Source organism: Ceratotherium simum, chromosome 31 (genome assembly GCF_057802395.1).
Source record: "Ceratotherium simum simum isolate JZ-2026a chromosome 31, ASM5780239v1, whole genome shotgun sequence".
Lineage (NCBI taxonomy): Eukaryota > Metazoa > Chordata > Mammalia > Perissodactyla > Rhinocerotidae > Ceratotherium > Ceratotherium simum.
The window spans coordinates 13,367,475-13,386,894 of record NC_141930.1 but is presented as its reverse complement, the minus strand read 5'-3'; the positions used below and the strand labels follow the sequence as shown (position 1 = coordinate 13,386,894).

The 19,420-nt window shown below is 35.9% G+C and overlaps 1 protein-coding gene across 5 annotated transcripts in view; it reads right to left on the bottom strand.

Annotated features, from left to right (window-relative positions):
* The window catches only part of UBE2W (ubiquitin conjugating enzyme E2 W), a 120,666-nt gene that overhangs the window by 78,427 nt on the left and 22,819 nt on the right, over nt 1-19,420 (bottom strand). For all 5 annotated transcript variants that reach the window (XR_015549237.1, XM_087420431.1, XM_004436289.3 and 2 more), the window contains exons 2-3: nt 6,486-6,577; nt 291-393 (exon numbers count right to left, since the gene is read on the bottom strand). Coding sequence is in view for 4 of the 5 variants with exons in the window: in XM_087420431.1 (XP_087276557.1) it covers nt 291-393; nt 6,486-6,577 (195 nt within the window). In the remaining variant the exon portion in view is untranslated. The remainder of the gene's footprint in view (nt 1-290; nt 394-6,485; nt 6,578-19,420) is intronic.

Sequence of the window (19,420 nt, the reverse complement as noted above, 5' to 3'; positions counted from 1 at the left end):
CTCCCATAAGCCACGGGCCTGGGTTAGATTCCCATCCCTTTTTCTGCTAACATCTATGGATAAGAAACAGTCTTATGTTCTTAGAAGTACAACAGCAGCAAAGCCCTAATCTCAATAAAGTAAAATGTTCATAAGATTTTGATTATATTACAAATAAGATAAAGGAACAAATCTATTCATATAATTATGATGAATTTCTTTTATAAGTTTTTACTAAGTTAAAAATCACTAATTTAGCATTTTGCTATAATCTAAAAATACAATAAAATTTTAAAAAGCAAGGCAGTTACCTGAGGAGAGTCAAAAGGATATCGACTACTAAACTTAAATAGAAGTTGAAATTTTTCCCCTTCATATAAGGTACCTGGTGCACCTTCCATGTCTACAATCCACCTAGAATAGAAAAAAACATATTAAAAACTTCAGATAAAAGGGAATGAGGTGAGAAGAAAAAAAGGGAGCACCAAGTACTTCCTCTATGCCAGGCATTGAGATAGGAGTCATTCATATATGACAGCACAAGTTATCCTCCCAACAATTCTAAGACACTTAAGGGTTAAATAACTAGATCAAGGTCAGACAGCTAGCTAAGAACAGAGCCAAATTTTAACCCAGGTCTGAAAAAAGAAACAAAATAAAAACTCAACTCAGGTGTGCTAACACCAAAGCCTGCGCTCTTCCTACTCAATTTCTGCTACCTTATTTTTTCAAAAGATGACTTCTAAAATGACTAAAAAGATTTTATAGATAACATCAAACTAATTAATCGCCTTTCTGATACCAATTACTTCAGAAGCAATGGGAGAAGTAGGTATCAGCAATGACTACAGAAATTGCAGCGGCCAGACCGATTTTCTATCAGTATTGTACATAAGACTAAACAGAAAAAAGGAAACTAAGTTGACATCAGTTCACTTAATCTGATGGCTATTCAAGGCTCTATATGACCTTTTCTTTGTCTCTCTTTATGTTTCAACTGTTTCATAAAACTCAGAAAAGATTTTTATGGCATCTATGCAAGCTTATTTTGTGTCCATGCATAACAATTATGAATATAAATCTGTTTATGATTTTCTTCTGTACACTACCTCTTGTTCCTTTCTTTACAAAAGCGGGGGTGGGGTGTAAGAGAATAAGGATTATGACGGCAAAGATGATGAGGCAGCATTTAGAACCAAAAGTGGACCCAAGTTGGGGCGGCCCCGTGGCGTAGCGGTTAAGTGCACGCGCTCCACTGCTGGCAGCCCAGGTTTGGATCCCAGGTGCGTACCGATGCACCGCTTCCCAGGCCACGCTGTGGTGGCATCCCATATAAAGTGGAGGAAGATGGGCACAGATGTTAGCTCAGGGCCAGTCTTCCTCAGGAAAAAAAAAAAAAAGAGGAGGATTGGCACGGATGCTATCTCAGGGCTGATCTTCCCCACCAAAAAAAAAAAAAAAAAAAAGTGGCCCCAAGTCATAAGAATGAGTCCCTAATTATAGCTCTGCCACTTATAATTATTGTACACCTGGCCGATTCCTTTAATCTTATACTTTTAAGGTACAAAAATTTCTTATTTTAAATACAGGGAAACAAAAGGAAGTAAGACTGAGAAGACAGTGTTGGGGTTCTATTTATCACTCCAAATACTATGGACTTAGGAGCATGTAAAATAATAAATGTGCCTACTCTCTGAAAGCAATCAGCTAACATGTACAGACCCCTAAGAGCATGGCTATTCATTTGCAGAATGCATGCTGAATACCATATATGGTAATAAAAGATATGACCACAGACTCAAGAGGCAGTATTTTATCATGAAATTAGACAAGTCTGCCCCTTAACTAGCTGTGTGGTCATGAGTAAGCTGTTTTACCTCTCCCATTTTAACTACTTCAACTGTAAAATAAATATTTAAAAAAATAAATAAACTGTTAAAATTAAAAAAAAAAAAGAAAAGATATTCACCTCGAAGTGTTGTTAATGACATTACATAGACAAAAAGCCTAGTACATTCCTGACATCAGAGCCAGTACATGGTAAATTAAATACAATGCAATAGCTGCATTAAAAAAAAAAAAAAAAAAACCTGTCCTCTTTATAAACTAGGTCCTTCCTAGCTATCAAAATCCCCTTTTCTCTTTCCCCCTGATATCCACTATGCAGAGTGATAATCCAAGGAAAAATCAGAGGTTTTCCTGGTGTCCTTTCATTCTGTCTATAAGGTAATTTTTAGGACACACAATGTACCATAAATTTACATGTGATCTATCTAAGTACAGCTTTTAAATAATAGCTAAGCAAATATCTCAGTAATCCTTCCAGTATCTGGGTGAGATAGGTCAAAGAAGGCATAATTTTCAACATTGTGCAGGATAATTTTAAATAAGTTTTTACTACTTAAAAAATGTATGTTCACTATAGAAAAATTAGAACAGTATAAACAAAACAAAACTCACCCAAAGACGATCACTGTTAAAGTTTTTTGGGTACATTTCATTCTATTCATTTTGCAGTTTCTATATCGATGGAATCTAAGTCCAGTGGAGTTGCATTATGTGTACACTTAAATTACATAAATTTAAATCATCAGTGTTTATGATTTCAATCATTGGCACATGCCCCAGAGTAAGGATGAGATGGGAAAAGCCTCAGTTCTTAACTTTCTGTGAGTAGCTATTGCTCTGTGATTCTAATGTTTAAACAGGTATTTTTCACACATTCTTGGCTCCTAATCAAAGAAATAGCCATCTATTCCCCTCTGAAGGAAAAACTAGTTTTGTTGGATGTATTAAGACAGGATATATACCAACATGGCCTCTCTAAGGGATTTTCAAAGATAATTATGACTATACAAAATTTGTGCCCTACATGCTGACGTGGGAGATCAAAATTTGGCCAACCCGAAACATATCTCTTTGCCTTGATTATTTTCTCTGACGGACATTTGACCTCCCCCAAACCGCCTAAAAAATTTAACATAGAAGGCCTGTTCCAGGAGGGAGCCACTACCACATGATGGCTGTAGTATAATGTAAAATAGATGCTGCAATAGGAAAGGCACCAACAAGCCCATCTTAACAAAAATTCTGTCTCTCCCAGCCCACATTCTCTAGGTGGCCCTGTAAAGGGTTGGCAGACAAATATTTGCATTTCCATCTCCATATGAATTGTCTTCTTCCCCTCTGAAATGCCCCATAGCTATCCCCTCCCCCACCCCCAACATCCTCCTTTGTCTTTATCTAAATCTATTTAAGGTGAAAAACCTCTGCCATTTGTTGAGAAACTCAGTTTCCCTGGTTTCTCCCATGTACACCTGTTATTAAACTTTGATTTTCTCCTGCTATTTGGTCTCATGTCAATTTAATTTGTAGCCCAGACAGGAAGGACCCAGAGTGGGTAGAGGATACTCTTCTTCCTCCCCCTTCACTGACTATAGACTATAATTCAAGGCATGCCATTTCACTGTACTACCTTGAGAAACCATTTCCTTATCATTGACATTTACATTGTTTCCAAATTGTCCCTAGAAATAGTAATACTGAAATGAGTATAGCTAGCTCTAAGTCAGTCTTTCTATGTCCCTGTTCCTTCCTTAGGATAGCGTAGGGGTTTACTTACTAGATCGAAGGATATGATACTCATGTTTTTTAAGGTCTTAATACATGCTACCAAACTGTCTTCCAGAAAGCTTAATGTGCTTTCATCATCTTCCTTATCCATGTCCACATCCAATATAATCCCACTTAAACAATTATTTTAAGATCTGATTTTTATAAGACTATTTTTATATACTGGAAGATGGTCCAAAGATGATAAAACTTTTGTGGTTTATTTTCAATAAATTATTTTAAAAGAAAAATTCTTCCTTGACAAATATCTCTAAATGACAGGTTTATTCTGCAACAAAGATATTGTTGTTTTGGTAGTTATAATTTGTGGTATAACTACCTGATAATCTATACAAATGTTTCTACTTGTAAAAATGTAAAACAACCCTTTAATTTTTTTTGGTGAGAAAGATTAGCCCTGAGCTAACATCCATTGCCAATCCTCCTCTTTTTCCTGAGGAAGACTGGGCCTGAGCTAACAGCTATGCCCATTTCCCATTTCCCTCTATTTTATATGTGGGACGCCTGCCATAGCACGGCTTAATAAGCAGTGCATAGGTCTGCGCCTGGGATCCGAACCCACGGACCCGGGCTGCCAAAGCGGAGTGCACGAACTTCACCACCATGCCACTGGGCCAGCACTTCCTTTAACTTTTTATATATCATTGTGTTGAATGGTTCCCCCTCAACCCCCAAAAAAGTAAAGGTTGAAAGAAGAAGCAATTGATTATTACCAATTTGCTTGAGAACTACAGGGCTAGCTGTTATAAGATATTCTGAGGTAGGCTAACAAAGCAGAGGAAAAAAGATGAAAATGGAGTATAATCCATTTAACTATATAGAAGAGGAAAAGTCACTTGTTTACTTATATAGAACAAACGCCATACACTCTAAATGTGTGCTCTGTTTTCAGATCTTCTTTGATATAAATGAAAAATCAATTGAGAGCTACGAGAAGACATGGAAGAACCTTAAATGCATATTACTAAGCGAAAACTGCCAATCTGAAAAGACTACCTACTGTATGATTCCAACTATATGACATTCTAGAAAAGGGAAAACTATGGAGACAGTAAACAGATCAGTGGTTGCCCAGGACTGGGGACAGGGGGGCTGGGGCCGGGGGTTGGGTGGGGCATAGGTAGAACACAGAGGATTTTTAGGGCAGTGAAAATACTGAGAATGGTATCATAATGATGATACACATCATTATGCATTTGTCCAAATCCACAGAATACACACCACCAAGAGTGAATTATAATGCAAACTATAGATTTTGGTTGATTACGATGTGCCAATGTAGGTTCATCAATTGTAACGAATGTACCACTCTGGTGGGGGATACTGATAATAGGGGAGGCTATGCATGCATGGGAGCAAGGGCTATACTGGAAATCTCTGTACCTTCTGCTCCATTTTGCAGTGAACCTAAAAGTGCTCAATTCAGAACCCAGCAATGTTTCCAAGAGACTGTTACAGAGCTTGAGATCTGTACTACATTTTCAAACATCAATATATCCATCCAAATATCAATATATCCATTCTTTATATTCCTGTTCTTAAAGCTTGACTCCTGTCTTAAGTAGGAATTCAAATGTCAAAGTCAAAGGTACCCAAAATTATTTCTTCTAAAAGGGTATGTCCCCTGTTATGTGAGTTTTGGCCACTTTTGCTCTCTGGACCTAGAAGATCACTAAATATTTGAATTGTCCTATCTGTCTCACAAGTTGGTTTATAAACTTTTCTCTTGTTGGTTCTATCTTCTTTATGTTTTTGGAGATTTTTTCTTTTTTTTTTTTTTTGGCGAGGAAGATTAGCCCTGAGCTAACATCTGTTGCCAATCCTCCTCTTTTTGCTGAGGAAGATTGACCCGGGGCTAACATCCGTGCCCATCTTCCTCTATTTTGTATGTGGGATGCTGCCACAGCATGGCTTGATGAGTGGTGTGTAGGCCCGTGCCTGGGATCCAAACCTGTGAACCCCGGGCCGCCGAAGTGGAGCGCTCAAACTTAACCACTACACCATCAAGCCAGCCCCTTTGGAGACTTTTTTTTTAAGGAGAGGGTCAATTATTTTAAATTTCCCCCCTATTTCAGAACATTTACCCTTGGCTAACAGAAACATTAAATCAAAGGAGTGGTAAGGACAGACCATATACTGGGCTGTGAGATCTTAGGATGATACTCTCGAAAACATTTCAGACTAATTCAAATGCTCATTTTTAATAGAGGGGACCCATATCTCTCTACTCTTCTTGGTATCATATCTGGGAAGAGATTTCTGCTCCACTCTCAAGGAAGGAGCTGAATTAGAGAGAAGACTTCTGTGTCCTCCTTCCACCCTTCACTTTTTCATCTTCATGGAAAAATTTATCTATTAAATGACATTGCTGCGAGTTTGACATTCATTTAGCTACCCTTCCATACAGGAGGCAATTAACGTGTTCAGGGGATGGGGATGGGGATGCGGATGGGGACACCTCTTGACTGTTATTCTCTTCAAAGCCTTAAACGTGTTTTTGAAAAATCTGATAAACCACCTCACACCAAACTGCTCTATTGTAGATGAAAATCATTTCATAAACAAAGTTACACCAAAGTTTTCAAATGCCGCCTGAACAGGAAAACTTGTAAAAACAGTACTAACCAAAGATATGGTTTAAAAAAAAAATGGTTTACAAATTATACATTATATACAATGTGTATGATATTATATAAAACATAATTGACTGTATATAAATGCACAGAATAAGATGTTTACTGTATTTTCCTCTTGGTGGAAGAGAATGGGTTGAAATATGAAAATAATTCTGTATTTTTAAAAATAAGTATATATTCATACATTACATTGATAATAAAAGAAACAAATAAGTACTTTAAAAATTAAATACTTACTGTGTAATTGAATTTTGAACACTCTTTTCATTTAAAGTCATCCCGGGAGGTGGGTCATTTTGCAAAGCCAACAGTTCTTTCTGCAGTCGTTTCTAGAAAAGAGTATCAATAATAATTTATACCTTTTTTTCAGAACATAATATTCTTCTAGTTATACAGTCTGAAATCCTTGATTAAATTTCCTCAAATGTTCATACCTTTTCCTTTACAAGCCCCTTACATTTCAATGTATTTTATATGCCTAATTTGCAAATTTTGAATTGCTTGTACCATAATTCACAATCTATTGTCAAAGTATTTCTAAATATATTCGTAAAGACTGATGCTGCAAAGCGCTTACGAAGAGCAGCCAGCTACCTACAAAACTTCACAGGTACTCCATTGAGGTTAGAAGGTCTCAGCCTAGGTTATAAGTTCTTAAAAGCTTTTGGGAGTGCTTCCTTTACTGCCTTTCAATTATAAAAACCACTGTTCTCCAAAATCCTTAAAGATTGTGTCATTTCAGACAAACAAGCTATCCCGAGGAACTATACAAGTAACCTTTCACGCAAAAAACCCTTGTAAAAAAGTTTAAAATAATTTTAATTTACAATTTACAGTCCATATTTCTGTTTTCTTAAATAGGATCACCTGCACATAATTTAATCTTTCAACACCAGAATATAACATATCAGGGCCCAAGAAATGTAGTTATTTTTCCACATACTAAATGCCCCAAAATGGCTATGTATTTTGCATTCTTGTTTGCACAGCTTTTATTGTTCAACTCTTCCCTTGTTATTATCAGTGGACATTCTTTTTCAGTATACAACAAAGCAAAACAAAAACTACAACAGCCCATAATTTATGAGCTTAAAAACCAAATAACCAATGTTATTACAATTGCATACAACATTACAAAGACTCTTAATGAGCATCTCTTCTTGGACTAAAGTGAAGAAACATGAATATCTGTTCGGAACGCAAGAATTCTCTGCTTAAAGGCTAGTTTCTGCTTTTTCTGGACAGGGAAATATTACTATCAATATAGCAATGTTTCTAGATCTTATCAATTCACGACATCTTTATTTTTTTTATTTTTATTTTTTTTGTGTGAGGAGGACTAGCCCTGAGCTAACATCCGTGGCCATCTTCTTCTACTTTATATGGGACACCACCACAGCATGGCTTAACAAGTGGTGCGTCGGTGCGCGCCCAGGATCTGAACCTGCGAACCCCGGGCCGCCGCAGCAGAGCGCGCGCACTTAAACGCTTGCGCCACCGGGCCAGCCTCTCAATTCACATCTTTAAACAAGCTTAACATCATCCAACACCACTACAGATTAGAAAACTCCTCCATTCTTTGTTGAGAATCACTGTAATAGAACTTTAATAAATGGCTATTTTAAGTTGCCAAGAATGAAACTTTTCCTCAGATCTTGCGATATGGTAAGTGCTAGCAACAATGAAAATAAGATATATCAACTACTTGCCTTCCAAATACAAAATAATTACAAATTGAAAATTAGTTAAGAAAAAGTTTAATTATTCAAAACAGAACTAAAGCTGCCTAAATGACATTTTGAATAAAGAAAGAATATATTTATAATAAATTTCTACGTTAGAATAGGGTTTTTAATTTATTCTACTTATGTTAACAAATGTGGGTTCTGTGATCAAGTAAATTTTAAAAAACACGGGGTTCCACAAGGAAAAATACATTTCTTCAATGCAGGACTTCTCAGAGACTTCTGATATACGAACTTGCACAATGATTCTCCAAGGGAAGAAAGTAACATAAAGAGGTTTCCAAAAGTAATGGAATCCTCTCCGAGTATAGCATCTCAGAAAAGTCTTCTTTCAAAGACCACATTTTGGGAAACACTGTTGTGGAAATCTTCCAGATCTTGAGAACTTTACTAAGAGAGGGAAGACAGCCCTTGTTACTTAATCAAGGATATAAAGGAGAGTCAATCTGCATAGTTAACAACTGAAACAAAAGGATATAAAGGCAAGCTAAGAAGAGTTTTATTGATGTAATTATCCCTAGGTCTCCTGAACAGAATGGTGAAGGGTGCTATGGAAAAAGATACTTTTTCCCCACCCTGACACTACTTCTTATATGTCCACAAAGGAAGGGAGCTGAGGTAGTGAAACTCCAAGAGAATCTCCAAGTAACTCTGCTTCGTCGTATTCACATCCTTGTGTACTTCCCTCCCACACCAGAGTTGGTCTGTGCGACCAGTAGAATATAGCGGAAATGATGGTATGTCAGTCCCAAGATTAGGTTGTAAAAGACTATGGCTTACATCTTGGTCATTCTGTCTAGAATCACTCGCCATATTGTGAACAGCCCGATTCAGAAGCCTACATGCTAAGAGACAGTGTTACAAAAGTAGATGAGAAACAGTAGCATTAGAATAGAACACTAGCAAAAGCGATAACACCACCAGCTTATAAAACCATCATGGTAACAGACGCCTGCTTTCCCAGACAGTGGTAAAAACAGCAGCTACAGCCTGAGATAACTGGAGCTAATGGGAAATAACTGCAGCAGGTAACTACTGTAACTAAAGAAGCAGAACTACCTAGAAACCATTGGGAGGGAAAGGGGCTGAGAAATTAGAATTTCAATGGTTCACAGCCAAATATTACCCTTGTCTGTCCCTAAATCGGTAAGGTATGGTAAAACTAATCAAATATATTACAAAGGTACCATAGTTCTCTGAATCTAAGATACACCATCAATCATATGATGCACCATTATTTTATGTAACACAAGGAAACAAAAATTGCTGACAATTAAGCAATGACACCATCAATAAGATAATATCCTGATTTCAGATATGTTAAAATATGAAAAAAGTGCATTAAAACAATGTATGAAATATAGTATAATAAAAGTTTTATTTTCCTAACTCTTAAGTACCAAAACTACTTGAAAAATAAAAATTAAGTTTCTGAGTAAATTTAATATGTCTAAAATGATTCGTATCTCAATATGTAACACCTACCCCAAAATACATGATCTCAGCCAATCTTTAAATATGTACTTTATTCCCAGAAATTGCATAGCAGTACACAGACATCTACCTTCCCAGGCAAAAAGGCCTAAAGTTACTAGCAAAGGAATTTTTCTTTTTCTCACCTTATCCATCAAAAAATGGCCAGGCCCAGACCGTAAATATTTTGAAGCATCTCAAATCTAAACTAAACCTGAAAACTCTATCTAGCCCTCATCTTGTGTTGGCTCAAGTCTGGAAAACTTACAGGAATTGGAGCTCTTCTTAAGAGACCCAAGTGGGTTTATATGCTCTGAAAAAAAGATCCTGATCAGGATCCTGATAGGAAAGATCCTAAATACCATAAGAGAGAAATGATTAAACACTTTCAGAACCGGCTTGGCTTTTCCATGAGTGTAGTTCAGCCAGCACCTCCCTTGTGCTCCTTCCTCATGAAAGCAAATGAGTCAAAGTGATATGAATCCACTCTTATTACTTTTTTTTTTGGTAAGAAAACCATTGACAAATTTTGCAATTATCAATGACAAGGTATTGGGACACAATATGTCATAATACCACGGTTGAGAATCTCTACCCTAGATCACTCAACAGCCTACAATCTGTGACCTTACACTTAAGAGAGACACCAGTTCAGTTCTTAAAACTTTCTTCCACCTCAATGTATGTGAAGGATTAGTCTTGAGATTTTTTCTCCCCTATGACTGGGGCCTGCACCAGGGGTTGAGGAAAGAACTCATGTCATATGAAAAGGCTGCTCAGGAGCTCAGCATACCCTCTCTCCACTATCACCTCTCAAGAATCACTAGAGTAGCTCCTCTACACCAAGGTCAAGTGAGGGAACACAAAAAGGCCAACATAATAAAAAACAGACACATACATTATTACTGACAGCCTTATGAGATTTAAAGCCCTTGGAAGGCTCTAGCCACAGTTTATATACAAAAGACTAAAAGCAATTTAAAAGAAAGTCACTTAAAAAACTGTAATCACTACATTCTAATCAGTCTTGTTCCTTTCCCCCAACTCAAAATATCAATACCTGTCCAAACATACACTCATAATGTTAAATCAAGTTTGAACATGCCATATGCCTCCCTGGCATGATCAAGAAATGAAATACAATGGATAAAGACTAACACTTTTAAATATCAAAAATTTAAAAATAAACGTGGTAAAACTTTAAATCCTAATATAGCTCTCTGATATTATGTGTATTAAACATAATTTATCCTATTAATAACGATTACTCAGTTGTATCTTTTTTTTTTTTTTTTTGGTGAGGAAAATTGGCCCTGAGCTAACATCTGTGCCCATCTTCCTCTATTTCATATGTGGGATGACTGCCACAGAATGGCTTGATGAGGTGTGCATGAGTCCGTGCCCAGCATCCAAATCTGCGAACCCCGGGCCACCAAAGCAGAGGCACTGAACTTAACCTCTATGCCACTGGGCCAGCCTCATGATTACCCAGTTGTAATAGCCTCAGATAACAGTGAGGTCTATAAGGTCACCTCCCTTAAGGAAACAGTTCTGATAGGTTGAGATTCTCATTTTTCACTTCTGTTTTTTTACTGTCATTTGCTTTTTTATTGTCAATAATTTGTCATAATATTTAACCTCTAGCCACTGACATCCTCTTTTTCTTTCTTCTTTTCTCTCTCCTTTACCTGCTGTTTTCCCCTCCGCAACTCCACCCAGCATTACCCAGCAAAAGGGTTTCTTTATTTTGGTGAATATATCACATTATTTTGGTATAACAAATTCCAACTCATCTTCAGTGCTGGCATTAACACTGGCTAAGATTTATTGCTTCATGTGCTCTTAAACTATACTATACCACCTCACTGAAACAAGGTGGAGAAATTAGGAACAATTTCTCCAACTCCTCATAAAATGAAAAGCACAGCCCAGTAACAGGTCCACAGACCACTCAGTACAGCACAGTGCTAAACCATGGAGTTTCACCCCAGTAATGTGCTCTTTGCCTCTTCAGCTCCTGATCACTTTCATCAATGTCCATGTTTATACATTAGTTCAAGTTTTTTGCTTTTTCAGACAGCTGGGGATGATGGGTAAGATGACATAAAAAAAGTACTACTATGGTTGGTTATTTTATGGTGAATATTACTGTTTAAGTTGAAGAATACCACATCAAATGAAATGCTCCTAGTAAAAAAAGCTAAGTATTTTAAATAGCATCCTAAAAAGCTCATTCATATCTAAATTAGTTCAGCTTCTAAACTAATGCATTTCTATAAGCATTATCTCACACTAATACATGCTGAAACCAAGGCACAAAAATTTAAATGATACTCTTGTGGTTATAAATCAAAACTAGAACAGAATATTTCCCTCTTAGATACTAATGACGGCAATACATCAGTGGGCAAACTTGACAAGATTCCTGGCCCTGTAAAGCTTAAATTCTAGTGGGGGAAGAAGGTGAATAAATAATACCAGAACAAATAAGTACATGGTATATTAAAATGTGATGAAAATGGAGCAAGTTAAGGGGATGGGGAGTTAGGCCTCACATCTTGTAAAGTTTTATCTCAAATTCACACTTTGAGAAACTATTCTAAAGGGCAGAAATCCTTATTTAGGGTAGGAAGAAATATAAACTAGAGGAAAAAACACTAAAAATGTAGATATATGACAATGGCTGCTAATGCAAGTGTACATGAAATGACCAACAATGTTTTCTCCAATTTCATCAACAACGAACTAAAGGTAGAAGGTTAACAATAGAGGAGCATAATGGAAAACTATTAATAAGAATACCATACACATTAATATCATTACATCAACAAATAACCACTATTTTTCCCCCAACAATGTTAAGAAACAATTATAACAATAGGCATTACTCTTCTTTCAGAGTGAGACGCTAAGCAATGAAATGATTTTACCTTATTTTAAAATAAAGCAGAATCTGATTCATGCAAATTAAGGAAACATTTTCTTTCCTACTGAATTCTAAGTATACTTCTACAGACCTTAATTCCTAACAGTTACTTATTGAAACTTTTTCCCCTCTTAGGAAATGGAAAGCCTTCAACAAATGGAGGTATTCATTCTTATTTTAAACTAACATTTAGAAAAATCAGATTGGGATGCAAAAAGTGACAAGACTAAATGATTCCTGTTCTTAAGACGCCCACAGCCTAAAAAGAGAGACAAATATGTAAATAATTTCTACAGGCTTTCAGGGTACAGTAGTACCCAAAGGAGAGAGTGGTCACAGAGGAGAAAAACCAGGACTGTGGTATACTGAAGCCAAAGGAAGAATGTGTTTCAAAGACTAAATAGAATTTCATTTCCAGCACAATAGTAGAGTAGATATTCTGAATAATTCTATAGAAAAAAAAAAAAACAAAGTGAATGCAGAAACTCTGAAATAAAAGGATCAGAGCTGGATTTTGCCTTGGAGATTTCTACCAAACCCAAAGACCAAAAAGTTTGACAGAAAACCTACATTAAAAACAGAAGACCTACAAAAAACTATGACCCCTCAGTGTAAGGGTGAATAAGATAAAGGGCGTAGAAGAAGACAACAATTAAATTTGCTTATTTTGAACTTGGTAATGGGTAGAGGAGAAAAAAATTCTACCACGAAATGTCATAACCTCAAGCAGACACCCATATGGGTTTGCAGCCTGAATTCCTGCTACCTGAGAACTTTAAGCAAGAATTTAATCAAAACTGGTCCAGGAAATAATGCCCCAGGTAGGTGGCAGAAGCAAACAGAAATCCTGGAGGAATGCAAATTCTATCCTTTCAGGAAACAATTTTGCTTTTCAGAATCTACAGGGGCCAGCCCGGTGGCACAGCGGTTAAGTTCATGTGCTCCACTTCGGTGGCCCAGGGTTCGCCAGTTCAGATCCTGGGCACAGACCTATGCACCACTCATCAAGCCATGCTGAGGCAGCGTCCCACATAGAGCAGCAAGAAGGATGTACAACTATGACATACAACTACCTACTGAGGCTTTGGGGGGAAAAAGGAGGAAGACTGGTAACAGATGTTGGCTCAGTGCCAATCTTCCTCAAAAAAAAAAAAAAATCTACAAAGATACATAAAAAATTAATTAGGACCCAATGAGAAATTACTCAGAAGACAAAAGTATGCAATAACTGAAGCAATAAAAATCTATCTTCCTAGCTGGAAAAGCACCAGATCCCCAAATAATTTACTTTATGTTCTTGTAGCATTTATATAACTGTGAGCAACTCTAAAGCAGAGATTATGGTCTATTTATCTTTGTATTCCTAGCATTCAAAACTGTGCCTGGCACATGTTTTTTGTCTCAGTAAATGTTTTAAAAAAATTAAATAAGAATGTTTCTGCTTCACTGTTTGTAAGAACAAAATCCAGAAACAATATATGTGTCTATCAATAGATAAATTATACAAATTATGGCATATAGAAATAAGACTATGCAACCATTAAGACTGATGTGGATCTATGCGTTTTAACAACAATAAAAGAATGCCAAAACATACTGAAATCAAGAAAAAGCAAGCCTCTAAAATACATATAATCCTTTTATGTTAAAACAAAAACAAGAGATTTATTTATACAAATGCATACAAAAGACCAGAAGGAAGCACATCCAACTACTTTACAGTAGCTCCCTCCTAGCAGTTGAAACAGAGGAGAAAGAGGACATCCCTATTTGCACTATATTTTTTTATATTACTCTTTTACAACAAGAATATAGAATTGTATTTCTTGTATAATTAAAAAACAGATTTAAGGGCTCAATAGATGTTGAAAACATGTACACAAATGTTCATAGCAGCATTACTCAGCCAAAAAGTGGAAGCAATCCAAATGTCCATTAACTGATGAATGGGTAATAGAAGGTGTTGTATCCATACAATGGAATATTATTTGGCCATAAAAAATAATGAAGTACTGATACATGCTGCAACATGGATGAACCTCAAAAACATTAAGCTGAGTGAAAGAAGTCAGTCACAAAAGTCCACGTATAGGATGATATCATTTATACAAAATGTTCAGAATAGGCGAATCTACAGATACAGAAAGCAGACTGGTGCCTGCCAGAGGATGGGAGGATGGGGAATAAAGTGATGGAGAGAGAGTGCTTATTGGTACAAGGCTTCTTTAGGTAATGATGAAAATATTCTAATAACAGATCATGAGAATGGTTGCACAACTGGGTAAATATACTAAAAAATCACTGATTGTACACTTTAAATGGGTGAACTTTATAGAATGTGCATTATATCTAACTAAAACTTTAAAAAAAACTCAATGGATAAACAGTAGATTAAACACAGGTAAAGAGAAAATTAGTACCTAGGAAGATGATCTGAAGAATTTATCCAGGATGTAACAGAGAAATAGAGATAAAAATATGAGACAGAGCACAAAAGAGAATGGGAGGCAACATTTAAAGAGATAATGCCTGAGAATTTCCCAGAAGTGTTGAAGACAACAATCCTCAGGTCCAAGAAGCCCAATGAATTCCAAACAGCATAAACAAACAGAATTCCAAACTTAAATACATCACTGTGAAAATTCAGAACACCCACCAAAAAAGAGCTGATCCTAAAACCAGAGAGAAAAGGTAGATTACCTACAAAAATATGGAAATTAGACTGATGGCTATCATTTTAAGAGCAACAATGGAAGTCAGATAACACTAGAACTGAGAAAACAGTGGAATTATACCTTTCACATAAGTGAAAATAACTGACAATTTTAACCACTATATCTAGCAAAAATTAAGTTTCAGGAACATGGGTGACATGAAGATCTTTCCAGACAAAACAGAGTTTATCACCAACAGTAACCAACTAAACAATAAATCTTGACTTCCTTCTAATGATTCCAAATGACAGGTCTAAGATGCAAAAAGGAATGGTGAGCAAAAATATGTAAATATGTAAGTAAATCCAAACACTGACTGTATAAAATAATACAGGTCCCACAATTCCTTAAGACAAAACTCTTGGGACCAGACATGTTTCAAAAATGAGAATTTTTTGGATTTTATAAAAATAATAACAATGTTATAAAGCAGCACTCTATCAAACAAATTAGTATTTAGGACTGAAATATGTGAATACTGACAGTATACGGGATTTAAAAAACATATATGCAATCCTATGTCCATTCAGGTAAGGTTTTGCCACCAGAAAAATTTGTGGTCAACTTACAAAAAAAGTTTTGGTTTCCAAACATTTTTTTAGATTTTGGATTTGCAATAAAGGATCTGAGCCCAAAATGCCTACTCTGTAAGATTAAAATAAAACAAGGTAATCACATAAAGTGGGAGGCAGGTGATGGCAGTTAAAACATTCTAAGGTCATTATACTTTTTGAGAAGAATGCAAACACACTGATAAGTTTTAGGTTTTGATAATTATGCATGTTAAATTAGCTATCATGCCTACAAGTCAATTAAGAAAAAGAAAAACGACTGAAGAGAAAAACTGGCAAGAGACTTGAACACACGATTCACAGAAAGCATCCTAATGACCAATAAATATATGAAAAAGGGTTCAACCTTATGGTCATCAGAGAAATGCAAATTAAAGCCATATTACAATAGTAATATATATCTACCAAAATGGCTTATTAAAAACGACTGACAAGACCAAGTTGGCAAGTATGCCCAGGAACTAAAACTCTCACATAAACAGCGTAAATTGGCAAACCATTTGGTGTTTTGTAAACCTGAATATAAACATACTCTCATCCACCAATTCCATTCCAAGGTATATACCCAACATATGTATGTTCAACAAAACACATGTACAAGAATGTTTATAGCAGCATTATTCATGATAGGCTCAAACTAGAAACAACTCGAACGCCTACCAACAGTAAAACAGGTAAATAATTTGTGGTATATTCATATACTGTAATAAAAATGAACTAGTTCTATACAGAACATGGATCTCATAAACTAATATTGAGCAATGAAGCCAGACCAAAAAAAAATACATATCATATAATTTCATTTATATAGAGCTCACAAACAGGCAAAGTAATCTATGGTATTAGAAGTCAAGACAGCAGTTACCCTCATGGAGGAAGAAGAGGAAGCAGTGATTAGGAATAGGCATAAGAGAGGCTCCTGGGGTGCAACCATCTATTTCTCTATGTGTGGTGGTTACAAGTGGTGGTTACAAGTGTGCATTCACTCACTTTGTGAATATGTGAACTCTACATTTAGATTTGTGCATTTTTCTGTATGTTATACTTCAATAAAAACCTTATTAAACTGTTCTAAAATTGATTGTGGTTGACAGTTGCCCTATTCTGTGAATATGTTAAAAGCCATTAGATGGTATGCTTTAAATAAATGATCATGGCATGTGATTTCTCAATAAAGCTATTAACAAAAAAAAAGTTTATTAAACAATAAAAAATAAACGAAAGATAAAGTAAACATGGAAAATGTTGTTTGTTGAATCTATATAAAGGCTAGAGGTGTACTATCTTTTCTACTTTTTCACATGTTTGAAATTTTCATAACAAAAAAGTTTGGAATAAAAATTAGAATGTCAACAGTAAAATAAATGCAAAAAATAGCTAGGGTAACCCCTAAAATAACAGGAGTGTATAACTTCCAAACAAGTAGAGGTGGGGAAAACAAAATGAGAAAAAGGAAAAAGAAATCAATCCATATTAAGGAAAGAAAAAAACACAGAAAAAAAGCAAGACAAATGAAAAGCACGTGAAATGAAAGAAAGAAATTTCATTATATCAGTTACTCACAAGAAAAAAACAGGGCCGGCCCAGTGGCTTAGCGGTTAAGTGCACGCACTCCGCTACTGGCGGCCCGGGTTCGGATCCCGGGCGCACACTGACGCACCAATTCTCCAGCCATGCTGAGGCCGCGTCCCACATACAGCAACTAGAAGGATGTGCAACTATGACATACAACTATCTACTGGGGCTTTGCGGGAAAAAAGGAGGATTGGCAATAGATGTTAGCTCAGAGCCAGTCTTCCCCAGCAAAAAGAGGAGGATTAGCATGGATGTTAGCTCAGGGCTGATCTTCCTCATCAAAAAAAAAAAAACTAGATTAAGTGCTTTAGTTAAATGGTAAAGAAAGTTAAATGGATGGTGAAAATACATAGTTATATGAGATTTTTTAAAAATATAACTCAAGGGGCCAGCCCAGTGGCATAGTGGTTAAGTTCACGTACTCTGCTTCAGTGGCCAGGGATTCACAGGTTCGGATCCTAAGCGGGAACCTACACACTGCTCATCAAGCCATGCTGTGGAGACATCCCACATACAAAAAAATAAAATAAAATAAAATAGAGGGGGATGGGCACGGATGTCAGTTCAGCACCAATCTTCTTCAAGACAAAAAAAAAAAAAACCATTACTCAAACATAAGGTATACAAAGGTTCAAAGTCAAGGGACAGAAAAAGATACCAGGCCAAAAGAAAGCTGACATAGTTATACTAGTATCAAGTAAAACCAATTTTAAGGCCAGAAATACTGACAGAGAGAAAGAGAAAACCAAATAGCGATAAAAGGCTCAATTCACCAAAAGCATAAAACCTGTATATACCCAATTTAACCTCAAAAATACATAAGCAAAGGAAAATTAACAAATATACCTTCTTAGTAGGAAATTTTATCAACATCTCTCAAAGTAATGGACAGATCAAGCTGACAAAAAGCCTGCAAACGACTTTGCCAGACTCCCTTGTCCCTGGTTCTGCCAATAGGAGGTACTAGAAAAAAACAAAAAGTAAAAGAAAAATGCCATTCCTCCTCCTGTCTTTTTTTTCCTGGTTCTGATAATGCCTCCAACTGAAAGTGTCTCCTATTGCACTCAAGAGCAAGCAGCTGTAGATTCCAGAAAAATCAGCAGAAGCTGAGCTCCTGAGTTCTTTCTCAGTTGCAGGAGTGTGGTTCTACCAGTACCTCTAGCAGCTTAGCAAGCAGGCTCTTTGGTTCCAGCCATAAGCAGCAGCAACTCCCAGATCTTTGGATAACAACCTCCCTTTGTTCCTCTCAAACCCTCTACTTCCTTTTGCTGTTCTAGTCCTAACCACATCCTTGTAACCAATTACCTGCATTAAATCTCTCTCCGCTTGAAAATATCTAGAGTATTTACTATTTTCCTACCTGCTTATTGGTCAATAGGGCATTTTAAAAACTGCCACTAGTAACAAGAGAAAAAAAATTTTTCAGCACTTATAAAACATTTATAAAAAGTGACTGGTGTTAAGCCAAAAAGTCTACCACAACAAATTTCAAAGAACTGTATGATACAAATCTCATTCTCTGACCACAATGCAGTAAGTTAGAAATCAATAGCAAAAAGAACTAGGAAAAACACCTACATTTGGAAATTTTAAAACATACTTTTAAACAACTCAATGATCAAAGAAGAAATCATAGTAGAAACTAGAACATATTCAGAAATGAATTATCACAAAAATATTACCTATCAAAACTTATAAAATATAGCTAAGAGTGTACTTAAAAAATATTTTATAGTTTTAAATGTTTAGAGCAATGGGTCTTAAAACTTTTTGATCTTAGGAGCCTTTTATACTTATAAATTTTTGAGTACTCGAAAGAGCTTTCGCTTATAGGGGGCAAACATAGATATATTGATATTTACCACAGAATTTAACACTGAGAAATTTTAAAATTTGTTAATTCACTTAAAAATAAATTCACTGCTAAAATTAACATACAAATATTTTATGAAAATAACTATATTTCCAATACAAAAATTATAAGAGTAGTAGCAATATTTTACATTTTTGCAAATTTCCTTTAATGTCTGGCTTAAGAAAAGACATCTAGATTTGCAAGGTGGCACGACTAGCCCTGGTAGGTATCAAGATTTCATCATAAACTATAAAGTATGGACACAAATAGACCAGTGGGATAGAAGAGGGAGCCGAGATGCAGACCGACACA